The sequence below is a fragment of the Mobula birostris genome, chromosome 20 (assembly GCF_030028105.1).
Source record: "Mobula birostris isolate sMobBir1 chromosome 20, sMobBir1.hap1, whole genome shotgun sequence".
Lineage (NCBI taxonomy): Eukaryota > Metazoa > Chordata > Chondrichthyes > Myliobatiformes > Myliobatidae > Mobula > Mobula birostris.
Window position 1 is genome coordinate 32,989,798 of NC_092389.1, and position 19,861 is coordinate 33,009,658.

A 19,861-nucleotide genomic window follows, 5' to 3' on the forward strand; every position below is an offset into this window, starting at 1 on the left:
GCAGGACCTCAGGCCCTATCTAATCTAGTTAATATCTGGAACTATACCTTCACTCGTCAGTATTCAGCCTGTGTAATACTGTGACCAGGCTTGCCCTGTTAAACCTGATCCTGACTCAGTCCATTGATGTTAGTATTAAAAATGCAGGGAAGGAATTAAATACCATTGGCAGAAAGTTAGTATTACGCAAAGTAATAGGTCTAAAGGCCAATTTATACTTCTGCGTCGAATCGACGCCGTAGGTACGGCTTAGCCACGTACGTACCCTACGCCATACCCTGTGCCGTAGCCTGATGCGCACCTCCCCAAATATGTAACTACGCGTTGCAGTGACACAGACCGCAACAACTGTGATTGGTCTGCTTGGTAGCATCGCATTTTCTCCTACGCTGCAATAGCTTCCCATTGGGTGACTGAAGGGCAGGAAAGGAAATCTGGCTGCAATGCTTTACAGGCCTCCGAAATTATGGAGGACCCTGTGCTTGACGCCAGTTTGCAGCTAGCTGCTACAGCCTGTTCACTTCCACCTGAAGCTAAAACTCGAACGGTGATTGCCAGTCTCCGAGTATACTGTGTGCACACTGATGCAAAATAAGTGGTTGGAGACGATGAACCAAATCGTCAAATCTACCTGCCAACATCCGAAAATATTTGAAATGCATTTCCTCATCCATGTCTCTCAGTGGTCGGACAATCACAGAAGATTCACCCTCCTTCAGTTTCAGTCGCCATTGTTTGAAATTTGAGTTTCCACATGAAGAAACTCAACACAGTGGCATAGAAACCCCACCGCCAACTAGTGTTTTGGCGGTGAATTGCAGAGCGACGCAGACACACCAACGCAAAGTATAAATGCTTACAACAGCATAGGCCACTTGCGTAGGCTACGGCGTAGGCTACTACGCAGAAGTATAAATCAGCCTTAAAAGTTGATAAATCACCGGAACCTCATGGTCTGTACCCTAGGATCACAAAAGAAGTGGTGGGGGAGATAGTGGACGCAGTGGCTGTAATCTCCCAAATTCCTCAGTTTCTGAAGAGGAACTGGGGGATTAGAAAGCTGCCAATGTAATGCTGTCATTCATAAAGAGTGGTAAGGAAAAAGTTGGCTATTTAGCTTAATACCTTACTGGGGGAAAAAGAAACAAAATCAATTATTACAAGGTGACAGTAGAATATTTGGAAAACCAGTTAAGTGGAATCAGTCTGCCTTCATGAAGGGGAAGTCATGTCAGACAAAGCTATTGGAGTTCTTTCTGGAATTGTTAGTATGCATTAGGGGAGCCAGTAGATGTGATATATTTGGATTTCCAGTAAGATGTGACATGAAAGATTATTTTGGAAATTAAGAGCTTACAGTGCTGGAGGTAATAGCATGGATAGGGAGTTGGCTAATAAGCAGGAAAGCAGCAATTAGGAATCAGGGGGTCATTTAAAAGTTGGCAACCTGTACCCAGTGGACTGCTTAAAAGATCAGTGCTGGACGGCAGCTGCTTACAATATATATTAATAACCTAGAGGAAGGAAGTGAATGTATATAGTCAAATTTGCAAGTACAAAAGTAGGTGACAAGGCAAGCTGTGAAGAGAAGACAGACAGTTTATAGAGACATATTGATAGGTTAAGTCAGCAGATGAGATATAATAGAGGGAACTGTGAAGTTATTTACTGTGTAATTTAAACTTATGAAACATCATTATTAATTTGCGAGAGACTGCAACACAAAGGGATGTGGGGATCCTCATACACAAATCACAAAAATAAATCATGCCAGTGCAGCAGGTAATCGGGAAGGCTAATGGAATGCTGGTTTTTAATTCAAAACGGCTGGTGTATAGAAATAAGGATGTTTTACTGCAATTCTACAAGGCATCAGTGAGGCTGCATTTAGAGTACTATATTTAGCTTTGGTCCCATTATAGAAGGAAAGACATATTGTAATGACTAGTAGGACAGATGGTTGTAAGAAAAATTGAGGGCTATGGGTTGTGTAGGAGAGGAGGGTTAGATTGATCGTGGAGTAAGTTTATACAGGTCAGCACGACACTGGGCTGAAGGACCTGTACTGTGCAGTAGTTGTCGAAGTTCAGTGCTCTGTGTTCTATCTAATTGACTGGAGTTTCAGTTACTAATGGAGTGACTGAGATACAACAGACTTGGGTTGCTTAGGCTGTGGACAACATTGGGCCCAAGGGTTGACAAGAGTTGACAGTTGATAATGGAAGGAGGTTGGTCAGGACTTCACCTTATGATACCAAGAATGGTTTTCATTGGATACTGATATCACCAGTTTTGCTGGCATTCACCTCATATCCCTGAAATGGGGAGACTGTTGAGGGTCAACCACATTGGTGGTTCTAGACCCACCGAGTTTTCCAGTTTTATTCAATTCTATTAATTTTTATTCTCCAGCTGTGGTGAGGAGATTTAAACTCAAGTCTGGATCAATAGCCCAGATCTCTGGCTAATAATCAACGAACAACCACAATCCCTCCTCAACTAAAGCCAGAAAATTAGACGTTAAATTGGGTGAACAATTTTTGCAAGGGTGGAGTGTGTGTGTGCTACTGCATGCAACCTAACCACAGGCTGATCTCCTATCTGTTTTGATTTTGTGATGAACCATTCAGAAGTGTATTATGCATTGCTGTAACAAAAACAAAGTTGCGTAACTTGCAGTTCAGATTTTCTAAAACACATGACCCAGATGTTCTGTATCCCAGTTGAAATGTTGACCTGCAAGAATGAGCAGGGTCATCAGTGAAGGTTCTGACCTTTATTGAGGCTTGGATGGCTGCATTCCCAGGCAAAGCAGCTGAGCTAATGATCGTCCATATTGTCACTGTTCTTGCTGCGTGATTATGACCATGTGCCAGGTTTATCTTTCAATGGTGGTGAATGACCAGCAGTTCAATGTCCTAGAGCAGCTTGGCCCTTGATTCTCATCAGACTGTGGTCTTTATGAGTTTGCAGATGGATTAATGTGGGTTTAACTTAAGTTTGTACAAACCCCTGAGCTACTGTCTGAAGGAGAGTTGTGGTGTGATGGGTTGGTAAGAAATTTGTCAGGGGATTGCTGATGAGGCAGGTAGGTATATGTCCAGGATTCTGTAATAATAAACAACTACCCTTTCCTTTGAAGGTTCTGGATAAACATTGGCTAGTTCCAGAGTGAAGTTTGAAGGATAAATGAATGATTATTTTTGTCCCTTTTGTATTCTTGCATGTAAATTTTGGTGTTTTTTATTTCCCTCTCCCCTCTCCATCTCCTACCTCATCCCCTTTCTCTCTTGCCCTTCTGAATGACATCCCTCCTTCTCTCCACTCATCCCTTCTCTTGCTCTTTCCACAGTTTGTTGTCTTCTGTCTCTCATTCGCAACATTTCTTCTCTTTCATTCCTTCTTTTTTCCTCCTCCCTTTCTCTTTCCTGTCCATCAATGCACTTCTGGTGCTAATCTTTTTTTCCTTCCCTGAAGATTAATGATTCTGAACAGTGAAGTAAAGTTCCTTCCTCCTTTTCATAGGATCAGAGATGGTGACTGCTCAGTCCTTGTTGCCCAAGGAAAAGCTATTCATCCGCATCACACATTCCAGTTCTTATTCTGTTGGTTTGTATTCATGGTATCTCAAGTGCATTCCCAAGTAATTTTTGAATGTCTGGAAGATTTCTACCTCTCCATACCTTCAGACAATAAGTTCCAGACTCTGAAGTATCTTCTGGAAGGGAAGAAAATTTATCACAGGCACGATACTGACTGGCAGGTTGAAGTGGCACTATTTCAATCTGTTGTAGAGAAAATAGTGAAATAAGTATCCTGGTTACTACCTAATTGTTCAGGAATAATTAATAGGCATATTACAAACATTTGTATTATATTGTGTTGTATTAAGCATGACATTAGAAAGAAGCTCATTCTGGACCAGTTTGCTTGCCTTGTTGATAGCAGTTCCTGGATGGGAAGCAAATTGAACTTTAGAAACTTGACATTCTGACTTCCAATTTTTCAGTGTTTCGTGACTGGCCACAGCACATGTACTGGATATCAAGCCAATTTTTGTGAGAATGTGTATATTGCACATTCAAACTTGTGTATTATAAAAATCAACTATGTTTGTGATGACAAATTCACCTGATGTCCCTCAGATTGATTCAGCGTTGTTTTTTTCTCACTACCCTGGTTTCAGTCTCTGGATTGATGTAGTAAGGCTGAATTACTGTTGGCTGGAGTAGATGGCTGATTGCTGCATGTCACACTGACCAAGGATCAGTTAAGTCTCTCCAGTGTTCTGACTTGATCCTTTCCTTGATTCCCACTTGCTTTTCCATGATTCTGCTCTTGATGTACCCTACACCCATGATTAGGATGGCTACTGTTATGAATATGGGTTTGTTAACTGAGCTGCATGCATTGATGAATGACGTGTAGTGGAATCTCCTGCCAAAGCGATTCGTAGCGTTGTGGTCTGTATGGTCAATTTTCCATCTGTGAACTTTGTAGAATTGCTGCTAGAATGAGGGTATATTACTTCTGGTGCATGGCCACTGATACAACTTCAGTTCATAGTGCTTGCTTGGCATTGGATGCTTTCCGTATGTTTCATACACAGTAGACAAACACCCTAGATAACCTCTTTGTGAATACAAAACTATATGTCTAACTTTAGAATGTTTGCTGGTATTGGACATAAAAAAATGCATTGCTTTTTACTCAATTCCTTTCAGATCTGGAATGTGGGGATATACCATTACTGACTCCCAGCAGCAACAAGATGATGTCTCAAGCCCTCAAGGCCACATTTAGTGAATTTACCAGGGTGCAACAGAGACTGGGAATCCCGAAAGGTAAACGTTGCTATTCACTTCTGTGGAACTCTTCTGATATATCACATTGGGTGTTCTTTAGTGAGAAGCTGGACTGACCAGGATTTGAAGGGACTCTCTTCTCCCTTTAGATGAAGACAGGTCATTTATTGTACTGTTACTATCCACTGTATTATGTTTAACATCAAGAGTTAATAATATGGGAGAGTGGGGGTGGGAATGAAGACTACCTAAATGTCTATTTTGGTATTAAGTACACACTGGCTTTAAATAAAACTGGACAGCAAATTTTTTCAAAAGTGTTGCTTCCTCAGATTTTTTTTTGTTTCTGGTAGACCGCTTGAAGCTGAACACAAATATAATTTCAGGCTACTTGTATCACGTAGGAATTTGGAGAAACAAGAAATTAACTTTTCTTGAATACAATGCGTTTAATTGCATAATGGTGCTGATGCTTTGCAATAGTTCAACTAAGCTAAAATGTTTTGTTGATGATTTTCATTTGTACTCAAGGCTTCTCGCTTAAGCGTCCAACAATAATCAGCCAGCATTGATGAATTCCAGTTGCCCTGATACCGTTTCTCCATGAATGCAATGCCCTGGTGAAGCTGTGCTCATCACTGACAGCGCCAAGATTTGCAGGGAAGAAGTCTAAATGGCAATGCAAAAAATGAATCTTTAGTGACATGTTGCACTTCATGATTTTGTATGTTTGAAGCATGTTGTCAAACAGCTGCAAATAGTTTAGTGCTCTGTAGTTGCCAAGAAAATTTCCAACAATATCCTTGAATCCCTTCCATGCGATTTTCTCTGGTCCCGCTAGAAGTTCTTTGAATTGCCTGTCACTGATGATCTGTTTGATTTGTGGACCAACAAAAATGCCTTGCTTAATCTTGGCATCAGTTATTCTGGAAAACATCTTTCTCAAATATCGAAATCCTTCACAGAAATTTTTGTGCCTGGTGACAGCAGATTCCATCCTTGCAGTCTTGAACCCAGTAATTCTGGTTTTGCCTTTGACAAACCCAAGTCTCTAACTAGGTCATTTAATTTAGATTGAGCTATCAGATGAGGCTCAACTGACATAAAAGGTTCAAAATCTGTATCAATATCAGTGTTGTTTTCCATTCCAGTCTCGTGCATCAAGGCATCTTCATCTGCCTCCTCTAGTCTCCATGTCTCTGGTGGCTTCAATACTAGAAGACTATCATCATGTGGCACAGGTCTCATGGCTGAAGGGAGATTGGGGTATTCATTGGATTTATTGTTTTTGTAGAGAAATCACTCATACTGGTCAGACAGAAATAGCAATCTGTCGCATGATCCTTTTGCTCATATCATTGGGACAGTGAACAGCATTGACTTATTAGTATCTCTGACACAAGCTCAAAGATCGGCTGCATGTGTTGCGCAATAAATGTGAGGAGCCCAGGCTTTGTGTTGCTCGCCAATTTTACACCCTAAGTAGAACTCATAGGCTTTCGTAATAAGAGGAGTCATGCACTGTCTTTGAGATTTAAGCGCATATTTGCCACAAATATAACAAAGTGTTTTATCTGTCGCAACATTGGCGAGACACTTTGCTGTCAAAATGAGTGCGCACAATATGCTATGCACTTAGAGCATGCACATCAACGTGATCGCAAACCGATATACATGTAAACGCAATGCATAGAACAGTGTGCGCGTGATGCTTTTATAGCCTCTCTTAAACCTCTCCTGCAATGCAACATCTGCCCTGCCTAAGTATGCACAGGCAAGCCTGGACAAGATAGGAAACATTTCATCTTCCATTGTGGGCAATATTTTAATTGACTTGAATTATGAATTGAAATAACAAAAATAAATGATTTTAAAAAAATGGTGTGTAATAGGGAGATTTCATGGTGATTTTCATCATCAGCAGCTCAAAATCCAAAAGATGCACCCAAAGGTATTCAGGAAGCAAAACCTTTGTTGTCCAGTTATCTGGAGTAAAGACCAATTTTTAAAAGAAAACATTGGCAAATGGGGAGGTTTGGTTGGGAAGAGGGAATGGTGGAATGATGGTGGAATTTTTTTAATAGGTCAATGGGCCTACTAGCCCTTGGAAGCATGGAAATTTGATCAGTTTTGCCCGCTTCATGTCGCCCTGAAGGGATGATGCTAGGCTGCTGCCTTTAATAATTTCAGATGCAGTAGCTCTGGAATTCTGAATCTTTTAAAGTTAAAGGTTCTCTGCGGGTGCAACAGGTAGTTCAGGCAACTGGTGCATTCATTGGGTTCTAGAGTTATATAGCATGAGAGCTAGTTTTCTGTCCCTACCCATTCAGTGTAACCAGATACCGATCTATGCTAATTTCATATTCCCATGTTGGGTCCGTATCCCTCGAAGTTTTTCTTATCCATGTACCTATCCCAATGTCATCTAAATGTTGTAATTGCACCTGCCTCTACCACTTCCTCTACCAGCTTTTTCCAATTATTCACCATCCTCTGTGTGGAAAAACTTGCCCCCCAGACTTCCTTTAGATTTATCCCCTCTCACCTTAAACTTAGGCTCTCTGATGTTATACTTCCCTACCCTGGGTAAAAAAAAAACCATGACTACCTATCCTATCTATGCCGCTCCATAAGATCAGCCCACAGCCTCTTTTGCACCAGAGAAAACAATCTCAGCCTATTCAATGTGTCCTCATAACTTAAGCTCTCTAGTCCCAATCACATTCCTTCCAATCTTTTCTGCACTCTCTTTAGCTTAACAACATTCTTTCTGTAGTGTGGTGACATCTCCGGGTGTAGCTTCACCAATGACTTGTACAGCTGTAACATGACACTTCAACTCCTATATTCAATACAAACTGCAGGAGGTAGTCAGTGGGTTCAGCAGCACTTATGGGGAAGGATAAAACTGTCAATGCATTTAGGCAAAAACCTGCATCATGTCCTGATGCAAGGTTTCAACATCAATAGTTCCTGTCCTTTCACAAATGTTGCTCGTCCCGCTGAGTTCCTCCAGCAGACTGTTTATTGCTTCAGAGTCCAGTATCTGCCATCTCTTGTGTCTCTTAAAATCAGTACCTTGGCCAATGAAGTTGATTCTACCTTAAATGAAATGATTTACTTCCAGCCCAATCTTTATTGCTCAGCCAGCTGCTTGTTTTAGAATACAAGAACACGGTAAATAAGTAGGAGCAGGAGTGGTCACTTGCCCCATTATTCAGTGTGATCATGGCAGATCTACCCTAGGCCAAAACTGCTGTGTGCCTTAGTCCTCTATTACCCCCGATCTTTCAAACACTTATGACCTCCCCTTCAAATACTCCTGATGATCCAGCCTCCACATCTCTTTAGGGCAGAAAATTCCACAAAATCACTTCTCTCCGTGAGAAGAAACTTCTACACTTGTCTTAAATGACCAGCTCCTTATCTTGAATCTATGTCCCTTGTCCAAGATTTTCTTCCTGATGAAATACATTAACATTTACCCTGTCACACCTGCTTGGGATCTTACTGTTTTAATAAAACAGTCCTGATTGTTCTGAACTCTAATTAATACAAATTAATCTGTTTAAGCCTCTTCTGATAGAGCAATCAGTGTACTGCTGGAGATGTTAAAGTATGTTGGCCTGGAAGATTTGTTGGTTACTGCCTGGGCAACTGGGTCTTCAGACTATGGTTTTGAACATACACCACCTTGAACATGTCCCATGTTGACATTTTATCCTTCAGACCATTCACCACAGTATTGCGTCAGTCCCTTCAACCAACCATCATCCAACAATTTTCCTCTGGCCTCTCTATGCCCCCATGATCTCTTATCCCTTACCCTCGGCTTGGTGCAGGTCTCCAAAACCAACAGTTCACTCAGTCCCTGATGAAGGCACAGATTGCCAACACCCCAACCCCTGATCTGATCTCTGAACTGACCCATGGCCCAGTCAGCCTCTGGCCCTCTCTCTTCCTTGACCTTCTCAGCCCCAACCTCAATCCTGGGCAGTATATTTCCATCAACCAAACAGATGGTGGTCAGTTAATGTTGTGACTCATTAGTGTGCACTGAAATACCTGGGCCCCAGTGGTTTTTATCAAAAATGCCCCTTTGACAATTTCCTAGCTCATTCTTCAGCACTGTCCGGGAATTTAATGTTTTATTTTTTAAAGAAACCAGGTCAATCTTTCCAATCTTCTTCCGTCTTCCATGGAACTTTCTCATAGTAGACCATACAGCCCAAGGTCTGAGATCAATGATGGCTGCTGTCAGATAGCGTCAATCCTTGTTGTAACATTCTGCAGACCCTCGGCAATGGCTGGATGAGCATGTGAGCCACTGGTTGGTCTGGGCTGTCAACGAATTCAGCCTGAAGAATGTAGACTTCCATCAGTTCCAAATGAATGGAGCCAGCCTGTGTGCCTTGGGCAGGGACAGCTTTCTCGAACTGGCTCCCGACTTTGTCGGTGACATCTTGTGGGAACATCTTGAGCAGCTTCAGAAAGGTAAATGCCAAGCCTTTTCACTGTGAATTATGATGGTTAATATGTCTCTCTGATTTAGCGTAAGGACTAGCAGCTATTATAATTTATTATTGTCACATGTTTATTAGTTGTTTTGCATACCAGATAGATTATGCCATACTAAAATACATCAAGGAAGTGAAAAGAAAATAGACTGCAGAGTAATGTGATGTTTTTGCAGAGAGGTGCAGTACTGGTAGACAAATAAAGTGCAAGGGCCACAAAGAGGTACAATGGGAAATTGGTAGAGTTCAACTTACAGTGTAGAGTATCATGCACTTTAGCCTGTAAGAATGCAACAACTTACAGAATATGACCTCCTGCTTCAAAATGAGGCACTTGGAGCCCATTACAGAAACCCTGCATGTCCACAGAGAGTGGGTCAGTGTACTCTGTGTGAGTACTAGCTTATAAACATTAAGCAATGCAGAGTGAAATTGGATTAAGTATTGGTGTGGTCGAGGAGTGTACAATCCCATCATGGTTATGTTTATAAGGTTCCATCTGGTGCGTCTGCTTACCACAAGAAGTCAGGATAAATTACAGACAAGAGCTGTGTACACAGCTGGAGTGCAGAGGATTTTGGTGCCTCTACAATTTGTGGTGTACTTCATGCATTTCATTTTCAAATATTGTTCTCCTGTGCTTAATTATTTGTGTATTGCCCACTTGATTATGGGGGTCAGTCCTATCCTGTTAGGGTTTACTCCCACAGATTCACTCTCACTCAGTCACTCACACATTCCCTCATACATCCATTCCTACCAGAACGGGAGCATGTGCATAGATCAGTTAAATTGGCCATGGGTGCAATGGTGCATTTTGATGTGTTGTGTTCCACAATACACCTTCCATCAGAGTGTGACAGAACTGGGATGCTTGGCAGTGAAAATCAGACTGTGGGATCTTTTCACAAACAAAGATGTGCAGGAAGAGTGGGTAGTTCAAGTGGTGTGATATTAGTCATGTAAAGAAGGTGCACTTGGACTAAATCACGTTATTAGCACAGTGAAGAGGGAGCTCTAATGAGCTGCATTTGTCCTGGTTGTGTTTGATGGGAGTGTTGAGGGAGCATTGTTATCTTGTAATGACTGTGAGTTTCAGAAACTGAGAGACTGGGTGCTTATAATGTCCTTGTATATAACCATTTTCCTGCTTCATAAGTATATGAAACCCTTCTCCTTCAAAAGTGTTGATTGCTGAATGTGTGACTTTCATTTCTGCCAGAATGTCAAGAAGATGTAAAGCCCTTTGTGGTGAATGGAGTGGTTTCCAATTATAATGATAACAGCCTCTTTACTTCCTACCCCATGGGTAAGTTACAGGCGAACATTAGTTCAAGGTAATAGGAGTCTGGGATGAGGGGATTACTTTGGTGACACAGACCTGCTTATGACATGGGTAGGACTCTGATTCGATCTTGAGCACGTAGGATCCAGACATAGGCTCAGTCACACATGTGTCTTGGGCTCAGGCCCATCTGTGGGTGTGGGTATTGGATAGTTGTAGCTCAGGTTTATTTTCTGTTCTCGTCCATATGGATAAGTAAATGCCGGTCTTTGGTACAGTCACAGATTCAAGGTCCACCTCAGCTTTGGATTTACTGATGTGATATTTGGCTCCACACAACATGTGGAGCACAGGTGGGTGTTGGATTACAAAACAGATGTAGGTATCGGCTTACATTCCAGAGGTGGTGTGCCGAGTTGCAGTTCAGATGTGGGTGGTCGTGCTCCCATTCACATGTCAATGTGGTACATTATCCCATGCTTGGATATTAGGTTCTCTCCTAGATATGGTTGTTCAAGTTCATTTAATTGTCATTCAACCATACATGAATACCCATGAATACAGCCAAGCAAGACAGCATTACTCTGGGGCCAAGGTGCAAAACACAGTACCATAAATCACACACATACACAACACAAGGCACATAGAGCATATATAGGATAGCAGTAAACATACAGTCACACAAAAAAAAATAGCTTTAGTGCTTGAGTAACATGTCTTGTAAATAGATACTGCATGTGTGTTATCGGCAAGAACAAGCAGTTCTCAGCAATTTGCAGATGAACGTATGCATGCACGCAATCCTGCGATCAAACACTGGAGGGCAGCACTGATGGGAGGGGCCAGTCCTCAACCCAGCATGGACGCCATGCAACACTGCCTCTGGTGCCTCCTGGACTACTGCAACAGGCAAGTCCGCGACTTGAGGCCTCGTCCTCGCTACAGCCGAGGCCACACAGCTCCCCCACCATCTGTCTATCCAATAATCAACGGAGACGGACTTGCTGTATTTTACATTGTCAGTTGGAGACTGACACAGAAGTAGTTCTCAGGATCTTCCCAGATGCAGCTGGTGGGCTTTGCTTCAGATCTAGTTTGCAGGATACATACCATATCTGAGAGCTCAAGCTAGATGTAAGCGTCAGGCTCTGCTTCAGATATATCTGCTGGGCTCAGGTGTGGCCATCAGCTGTCTTCCAACGTGGGTGCAACCATCAGACTCCAGCCCAGTTGTAAGTGTCAGGGAACATTCCCCCAGTAACTTTGCAGTGAGTATTGGACTAAACCAGCCAAACACATCGATTATTAGTGACCCTGGCCTGGGCCCCGACTTGGTTAATGATAGTAAACTCTTGTAGGGAAGGGCGAGTATTTTTGTTGCCCATGAGGACAGGACTGGTCTTGTTACTCCTTGCATTGGGAGTCATTGCCAGCAAAGCAAATTATTTTAATAAAGCAGAAAACACTGGTCAGGTAGATGTGTGGAAGGAGAAACAGTGAATGTTTCAGATCAAAGATGCTTCCTCAGAACAGTTCAGATTCAGAAGATTGTGAATTGGGATCAGTGTGACTCAGGCCATTATGAATTAGGGATGGTATGAATCAGAAAGGGTGCAAATTGGGACAGTGCGTATTGGAATTGTACAAACCTAAGACAGTGTTTATTGGAGAGAATTAAATTAGGGCTCATGTCCTTCAGGGGTAGTGTAAACTGGCAGATTGCGAATAGGACTGTATGACTTTGTGAGCTTTATAGTGTAAGGCACAGAGTGAATTAGAAACAGTGAAGATGGGACAATGTGATGCAGTTCAGTGTGTAAATTGACATTGTGAAATGCAAATGTCTACAGTAGGAATCAGTGTGGCATGAATCGGAAACGTATGGTGGATTGAGATGGTGTACAACTGGGATTACCAGTGGAGTATTCAAATAGAATAACTTGGAGATTGTGAGAATCAGGCCACCAAAAAGGACAGTGGACACTGGGGACATTGTGAATGATGGGTGGTGTGAATTATGACAGCATAAGTCAGGAACTGTGCAAATTAGGAGTGTGTGAATCAGGAAAGATGAATTAGATGGTGTTGTGAATCGGGTGGGATGTGTGCTTCAGTGCAGTGCTCAATCTGGGAAGGTGGGGACACGGGAGGATGAAACACAAGGTGATAATTGAAACTGGGAGTGGGGAGGGGGTGAAGTAAAGAGCTGGGAAGTTGATTGGTGAAAGAGATACAGAGCTGGAGAAGGGGGAATCTCTTAGGAGAGGACAGAAGGCCATGGAAGAAAGGGAAAGGGGAGGATCACCAGAGGGAGGTGATGGGCAGGCAAGGAGATCAAGTGAAAGAGGGAAAAGGGGATGGGGAATGGTGAAGGAGAGGGCAGGGGAGAGCATTACTGAAAGTTTCAGAAGTTGATGTTCATGCCATCAGGTTGGAGGCTGTCCAGGTGGAATATAAAGTGTTGCTCCTCCAACCTGAGTGTGGCCTCATTGCGGCAGTAGAGGAGACCGTGGACTGACGTATCGGAATGGGAATAGGGAGTGGAATTAAAATGGGCGGCCACTGGGAGATCCCGCTTGTTCTGGCGGATGGAGCATAGGTGTTTGGTGAAGCGGTCTCCCAATCTATGTCGGGCCTCACCGATATACAGGAGGCCACACCGGGAGCACCGGACACAGTATATGACCCCAACAGACTCACAGGTGAAGTGTCACCTCACCTGGAAGGACTGTTTGGGGCCCTGAATGGTAGTGAGGGAGGAGGTGTAGGGGCAGGTGCAGCACTTGTTCCACTTGCAAGGAAAAATGGCAGGAGGGAGACCAGTGGGAAGGGAGTCGTGTAGGGAGCAATCCCTGTGGAAAGCAGAAAGTGAAGGGGAGGGAAAGATGTGCTTGGTGGTGGGATCCCGTTGGAGATGGCGGAAGTTATGGAGAATTATATGCTGGATACGGAGGTTGGTGGAATGGTAGGTGAGGACAAGAGGAACCCTATCCCTGGTTGGGCGGCAGGAGGATGAGGTGAGGGAAGACATGTGCGAAATGGAAGAGATGCATTTGAGGGCAGTGTTGATGGTGGAGGAAGGGAAGCTCCTTTCTTTGAAGAAGGAGGACATTTCCTTTATTCTGGAATGAAAAGTCTCATCCTGAGAGCGGATGCAGTGGAGACAGAGGAACTGAGAGAAGGGGATGGCATTTTCACAAGTAACAAGATGGGAAGAGGTATAGTCCAGGTAGTTGTGAGATTCAGTAGGTTTATAAAAGACATCAGTAAATAAGCTGTCTCCGGAAATAGAAACAGAGAGATCGACAAAGGGGAGGGAAGTCTCAGAAATGGACCAGGTAAATTTGTGGGCAGGATGGAGATAGTGTAAATGAGCAGAAGTGTTGAATCAGAATGTTGTGAATGGGGTACAGTGAGAATCCGGGATAATCTGACTCAAAACGTCAGAGCATGAATCAGAGACTGTGAATCAGGCAGACTGTGAATGGGAGGAATCAGGGAGTGTGCAAAACATCACAGCATGAATGAGGGATGCTGTATGTTGAGCCAATATAAACCATTCAGACAATGTCATGAAGTAGGAATCGTGTAGTGAGTGAACCAGGATGTAAACTAGCTGTGGTGTGGTATGGGGAAATGTGAGTTGTGAGGGGTGTGAATTGGGTTGGTGTGAATTGAAATAGGTGTGAAGTATGGGTGGTATGACATGGGGAAGCTGTGAAGGAGATGTGAAAAAGTGTGGTATGAATTGGAACAGATGTGACAAACAACCTGCTGTGGATCATGCAACATCTGCGGAGGTAAACGGAGGGTCGATGTTTTGGGTCGAGGGCCAGCTTGACCTGTTGAGTTCCTCCAGCAGTTTGACTTTGCTCCAGATTCCAGCACCTGCAGTCTCTCATGTCTCTGAATTGGAGATAGTTTGAACAGCGGGGTGAATATTGAGTTACTGAGTGAATTGTGAATTGAACACAAGTGGCATGCCATTATGATAGAATGGCGGAGCAGACTCGATGGGCTGACTAGCCTAATTCTGCTCCTGTGGTTTCAGTGTGAAAAGCTGTGACGGTCCGAGTCACAGTCACACAGCACAGAAACAGGCCTTTCGCCTCATATGATCAACGCCAACTGAGACACCTGTCCAAGGTTGTTGTGAATTACTTTGGTGTGAAATGATGGAGGTTTGAAATGGGGAGCAGGTGAAAATTGAGGGAGCTGTCAATTGGGACGTTGTGAATTCGGGGAAATAAATATTAGAATGATATGAACTAGTGTAGTTGTACTGTATACTGGATTGATGTGGATTGGGGAAGTTGGGCTGGATGTGGTGAGAAATAGAATGGTTCAAAGCAAGTCGAATGTGACGAGGAATGATGTGGCTAGGGATGATGTGAACTCAAGTTACTTTGCAGGGAGATGTGAATTGGGGGGAGCTGTGATTTGAGGGATATGAACTGGGAGGCAATGAATTAGGGGAGATGGGAATTGGGACAATTTATTTGAAGGCATTTTATTTATTTATTATTTATTTAGAGATGCAGCACGGAACAGGCCCTTCTGGGACAATGAGTCGCACCACTGAGCCTAATCACAGGACTATTCACAATAACCAATTAACTTACTAATTGGTACATCTTTAGACTGTAGGAGGAAATCAGAGCACCCAGAGGAAACCTGCATGGGGAGAACGTACAAATTCCTTACCGATGGTACCAGAGTTGAACTCTGAACTGCAGAACACACTGAGCTGTAAAAGTGTTTCGCTAATCTGCTATGCTGCCCATGGCACTTGAATCAGGACTTTGTGAATAGGGGCTGTGTGAGGAGGGAGCCAGAGGTAGCATCAGCCAAGGGTGCTTTGAGTTGGAGGATCAGGTAGTCCATTGACTGTTGGCCCATTTCCTACTTCAGGCAAGGATCACCTTCTAACACTACTACTAGGCATAGCAGAAGTTGTCAATTCTGTGTTTCTGAGGTTCTGATTTCACCCTCTCTCTCCACAGGTTATGGCATTGAGCATGCCCAATGCGTCCCTCCTTCAGAGTATTCAGACCCAGGATTTATTACAGAGTCCTACCAAACTCTGCATCCCATCAGCTCGGAAGAACTGCTCTCACTAAAGTACGAGGCGGATTATCAGGCTGTGATCAACCGCGATGCACCTGTGGACGCACTGCAGTCTGAGTATTACGTCAAGCAAGAGGTGGTGTCCCCCGATAACATGTGTGTGGGCCGGATCAGTCGAGGTAGGGTGGCACCGTGGGATGGGGCTGGGTGGAGTGCTGTCCATTTCCTTCTGAGATTAGAGGTACACTGGATAGGGAGAGTAAGAGAGGTGCAGCTACCTCTTGTTGAGGGTGCCTGTGGGCAGGACTGGCATCCTAAACAAAATTAAAAGTAAAATCAATATTGTCAAAGTTATCCCCTTTCCTCATCCTTAATTTGTCACTTATTCCTTTTGTAGTTTTAGTGATTAGGGAGGGTGTGTGAAAGGTTGTTTCTTCAGCGGTCAATTGACAGGTCTGTTTGCTTGGGGCTGTTGCACCCAGGGGACAGACTGAAGATGGAAACACGAGGTTGGGAATGTTCAGGGTGCAGGGCAGACACACCGTTAAGCCACCAGGAATGCACACAAATGCCACTGATAACTCTCGGGTGTGGAACTGGGTTTGTGTGGGATGAAGGCTTGTGGCTGGAATTTTCTTTAACTGTCGAAAGAAATGATCTGGACTGATGGCCCCTGGGAAACGCTGAGTTCTGATAGGTGAGCACAGATGGAGGAAGGGAATAATGACTTATTCTGCAGTACTGTGCTTTGTGAATGATTCCCATTTTAGGAGATGGATGCCAGTCTCCGGGATCTGTCCTGAGCTGGATTGGAATTTTGTCCCTCCTGGATGTCTTTTTTTCCTGAAGAAAAGATGGCAATTAAGAAATAGTTGCAACATTGGCCACCAACTGATGGCAGAAATTAACTACCAAATATCTAGTTATTATAGAGAAAGGGCATTTGTTTCAAACCAGATATGTAGAAGTTGCTACAAGGGCAGTGCGACAAGAAACTGACTGCAGATTCACAAACAGAGGTTTTGAGACTAAGGATTATACAGAGGGTTGTTTAGCAGTGAATAGTTGTGAATTTCTGTTAATCCTGGCTGCTACAGGAAGCTTTTTGGAACTCTAATGTCTTTAAAGGTGTGCGAAGAAGGTGAAATTTCCCAGCTCTACTGTCATGATAAATATATATCACTGTATTAAATAGGAACAGGAGTAAACCACTCTCCCCTTCAAGCCTATTCCACGAGGCAATTAGATCATAAACCATTTTTATCCTATTTTTATTTTAATGCTTTGGTTCTACGATGCCTGACAAACAAAACTATTAATCAGTGTGTTTCAAATTGAACCTCATCTCAGCGCCTCTTTTCGGGACATGTGTTAGTGTTCTGCTAGAATGGTTGTGAGGAAGTATGACCAAACATCACCCAAATGCCTGAACAGAATTTTGCCTTGGTTTTAGACACTCCTGTAAAGGGAAAAGTTTTGCCACCTGATCAAATAACTTTATCATTAAATCGACTGAATCATTAGGAATTCATCATTCGTCTGGGCAACCTGTCCTCACGACTTAACCTTTATTGCACTGCATTTTGCCAAAACAGGGATATTTTAACTGAGGGGTGGGCTTTAAAGTGCATGGTTTCCAGATATGTGGGTGAAATTGTGAAAAAAATGTTCAGGAATAAGAGGAAGCAGGTAGGTTAGAAGTGGAGAGCTCTGAATCATCCCACATCTGTAAGTAATAGGTAAGAGAGTTCAGCTGGTGCTTCAGGTATGCCCTGCATCTGCTTCCAGTTTTTTTCTTTCCCCACACAACAGTTGTTCACTCACCTGGGAGAGGTAAAAACCAGGTCAGTAAGGGAGTTAGCTGTGAAGTTCCACACCAACTGACCCAGACAGTCAAAACCCAAGAAATCACACAAGAGCAAGTGTGCATGCTGGCGTAACACTTTACAGCAACAGTGACCCGGGTTCGATTCCCAGTGCTGTGTGTAAGGAGTATCGTGCGTTCTCCCCATCACTGTGTGGGTTTCCCCCACGTTCCAAAGATGTATGGATTAGTAGGTTAATTGGCCACGTGTGTTCATTGGACCGGAAGGACCTGTTACCCAGCTGTATCTCTAAATAAATTAAAAAATCATAACTAGCTATTAAACTATCCACATTCCTTTCTGCCACCAAAGAACCCACTCCTTTTAAGTGTATGGGGCAGATAGTTAACCAATAATCAGCAATGTGACTTTTTCAGAAGGCCTGCCTAATGCAAGTGTTCTTTTCTTATTTTAATAGCTATGTTCTATCCTATCTGTGATTTTCTTTTTAAGGAACAAAAGCAAACTTGTAGTTTTATGTTCTTTTCCTGCATCTTTCCCTTAATTCCTGTGTATTTTACCTACTGTATATTGAACTACTTCATATCTTCACATGCATGAATAGGATAGCAGATGTCTGATGATCCCATAGTAATGAGAGGAAAATGATGCTTATTGTCAGGGGAATTTGAGCAGGAAATTTGGAGAACTCCCCGCTGTTTTTATAAACTGTGGGATAAACATTTTCCAGTTGAAATGAAGAATCCAACTTAAGTTGGAGAACAGCGCATCTGATGCTGTGGTGCCCCTTTGTGGGAAATTAAATGCTGGCCAGGGTAGTATGATAAGCTTCGACAGGGTTGAGTGGGAATCAGGGACCTTCGTAGTGCAACCACGTACAAGTCCAGCCTTTGTAAAGATCAACCCCATATCCACGAACTTATCCTTGATTTATTTTTCATTCTAAAATATCATTTCTCTCAATGCTATTGTAATGGATATTGTTCTTATAATTGCTTCTAGTTGAATATTTTGTACCCTAACTTTGAGAAGGGCATTGCAGCAAATACCAATGGTATTTGTGAGATCCACCAATTGCTAACAAGATAGAAGCCAGTGCTGGAAATCTGCAATAAAGTAGGAAGTGCTGGAAGTATCGACAGGTCAGGAAGAATCTGTTGAGGAGGTACAGATTTAATGTTTTCACTCAATGGCCATCGGTAGCATTATTAATGTAGTGAGAGGATATTGGGCTTAAACATTAACTTTGTCACTCTCCCTGACCTGCGGAATAAGGCCAGCACTTGCTACTTTTAGCTTCTCCAGTCACTCACTCACTGGTCAGTGTATGCCATGTTTCCTGAATTACCTTATCAAGACTGAATAATTTCAGGTTCCTCAAACAGATTGTCACTTGAGCTTCTTCGCTTAATGAAAGGAGCCCACGGTTCTTCTCATCTCTTTTAATTAACCTCCTCATATACTGTATGATATATTCACTATGTTCTATGCCAGCTTTTCCATAAACTTAACATGCCTCCTGATGCAAGGAGCCTGAAGTTGCAACCAACCTTACCAGGTAGAGGCCCGGAGTATCAATATAACCAGGTTAACACAGCCGGTTGATGTAACTCCGTTTGACATTGAGATACCTGACTTGAAACCAAAAATACAGAGACTTGGAAAGTAAAGGAAAACTGCAAAAAGTATAGAATAAAAAGTAAATGCTGGCTTCAATCAACAGATTAGGCAACATCAGAGGATTGTGAAATAGAGTTAATACATTTTAGGCTGATAACCTTTCATCAGTATTCATGATGACCTGAAACTTTAACTCTGTTTCTCTCTCAACAGATGCTGTCCTGACCTGCTGAGAATTTCCAGCATTCTCTGTTTTCATTACAGAGATATTCCCTTTTCTCCAATACTTTTGTCTTGGGGTGGAAAGGGAAGTTTGCATCCTGTTCACATTCAAACTGACAGCTCTTTGTCCTCTTGTTGGTCCTTTAGGTAAGCTTGGTGGTCAGGATTCTTTTGAAAGCATTGACAGCTTTGACAGCTGTGACCGTTTAGCACAGTCCTGGAGCAGCCAAAGCTCTTTCAACAGCCTCCAACGAGTGCCGTCCTATGACAGCTTTGACTCAGAGGATTATTCTAGCAACCTGCCCAATCATAAGCCCAAAGGAACATTCAAAGACTACGTGCGAGAACGAACCGATTTAAACAAGGACAAGCCAGTGATCCCTGCTGCTGCTCTGGCTGGATACACAGGTAGGGCTCACCTTCACCCTGGGTTTATTGGTGTGACCTGTGTGCTACAGGGTAAAACTGGAGCAACAGCTGGAAGGATTAGGATGCATGCGTGTCAATCTAGGTAGCTTG

At 43.0% G+C, this 19,861-nt stretch overlaps 1 protein-coding gene across 5 annotated transcripts in view; it reads left to right on the forward strand.

Annotated features, from left to right (window-relative positions):
• Positions 1–19,861, forward strand: part of ets1 (v-ets avian erythroblastosis virus E26 oncogene homolog 1) — a 110,423-nt gene that overhangs the window by 62,998 nt on the left and 27,564 nt on the right. For 3 of the 5 annotated variants that reach the window (XM_072238444.1, XM_072238448.1, XM_072238447.1), the window contains 5 exons: positions 4,725–4,844; positions 9,099–9,299; positions 10,545–10,631; positions 15,611–15,853; positions 19,490–19,750. In XM_072238444.1, coding sequence (XP_072094545.1) covers positions 4,725–4,844; positions 9,099–9,299; positions 10,545–10,631; positions 15,611–15,853; positions 19,490–19,750 — 912 coding nt within the window. The remainder of the gene's footprint in view (positions 1–4,724; positions 4,845–9,098; positions 9,300–10,544; positions 10,632–15,610; positions 15,854–19,489; positions 19,751–19,861) is intronic. The other 2 variants (XM_072238446.1, XM_072238449.1) reach the window with 1 other exon arrangement.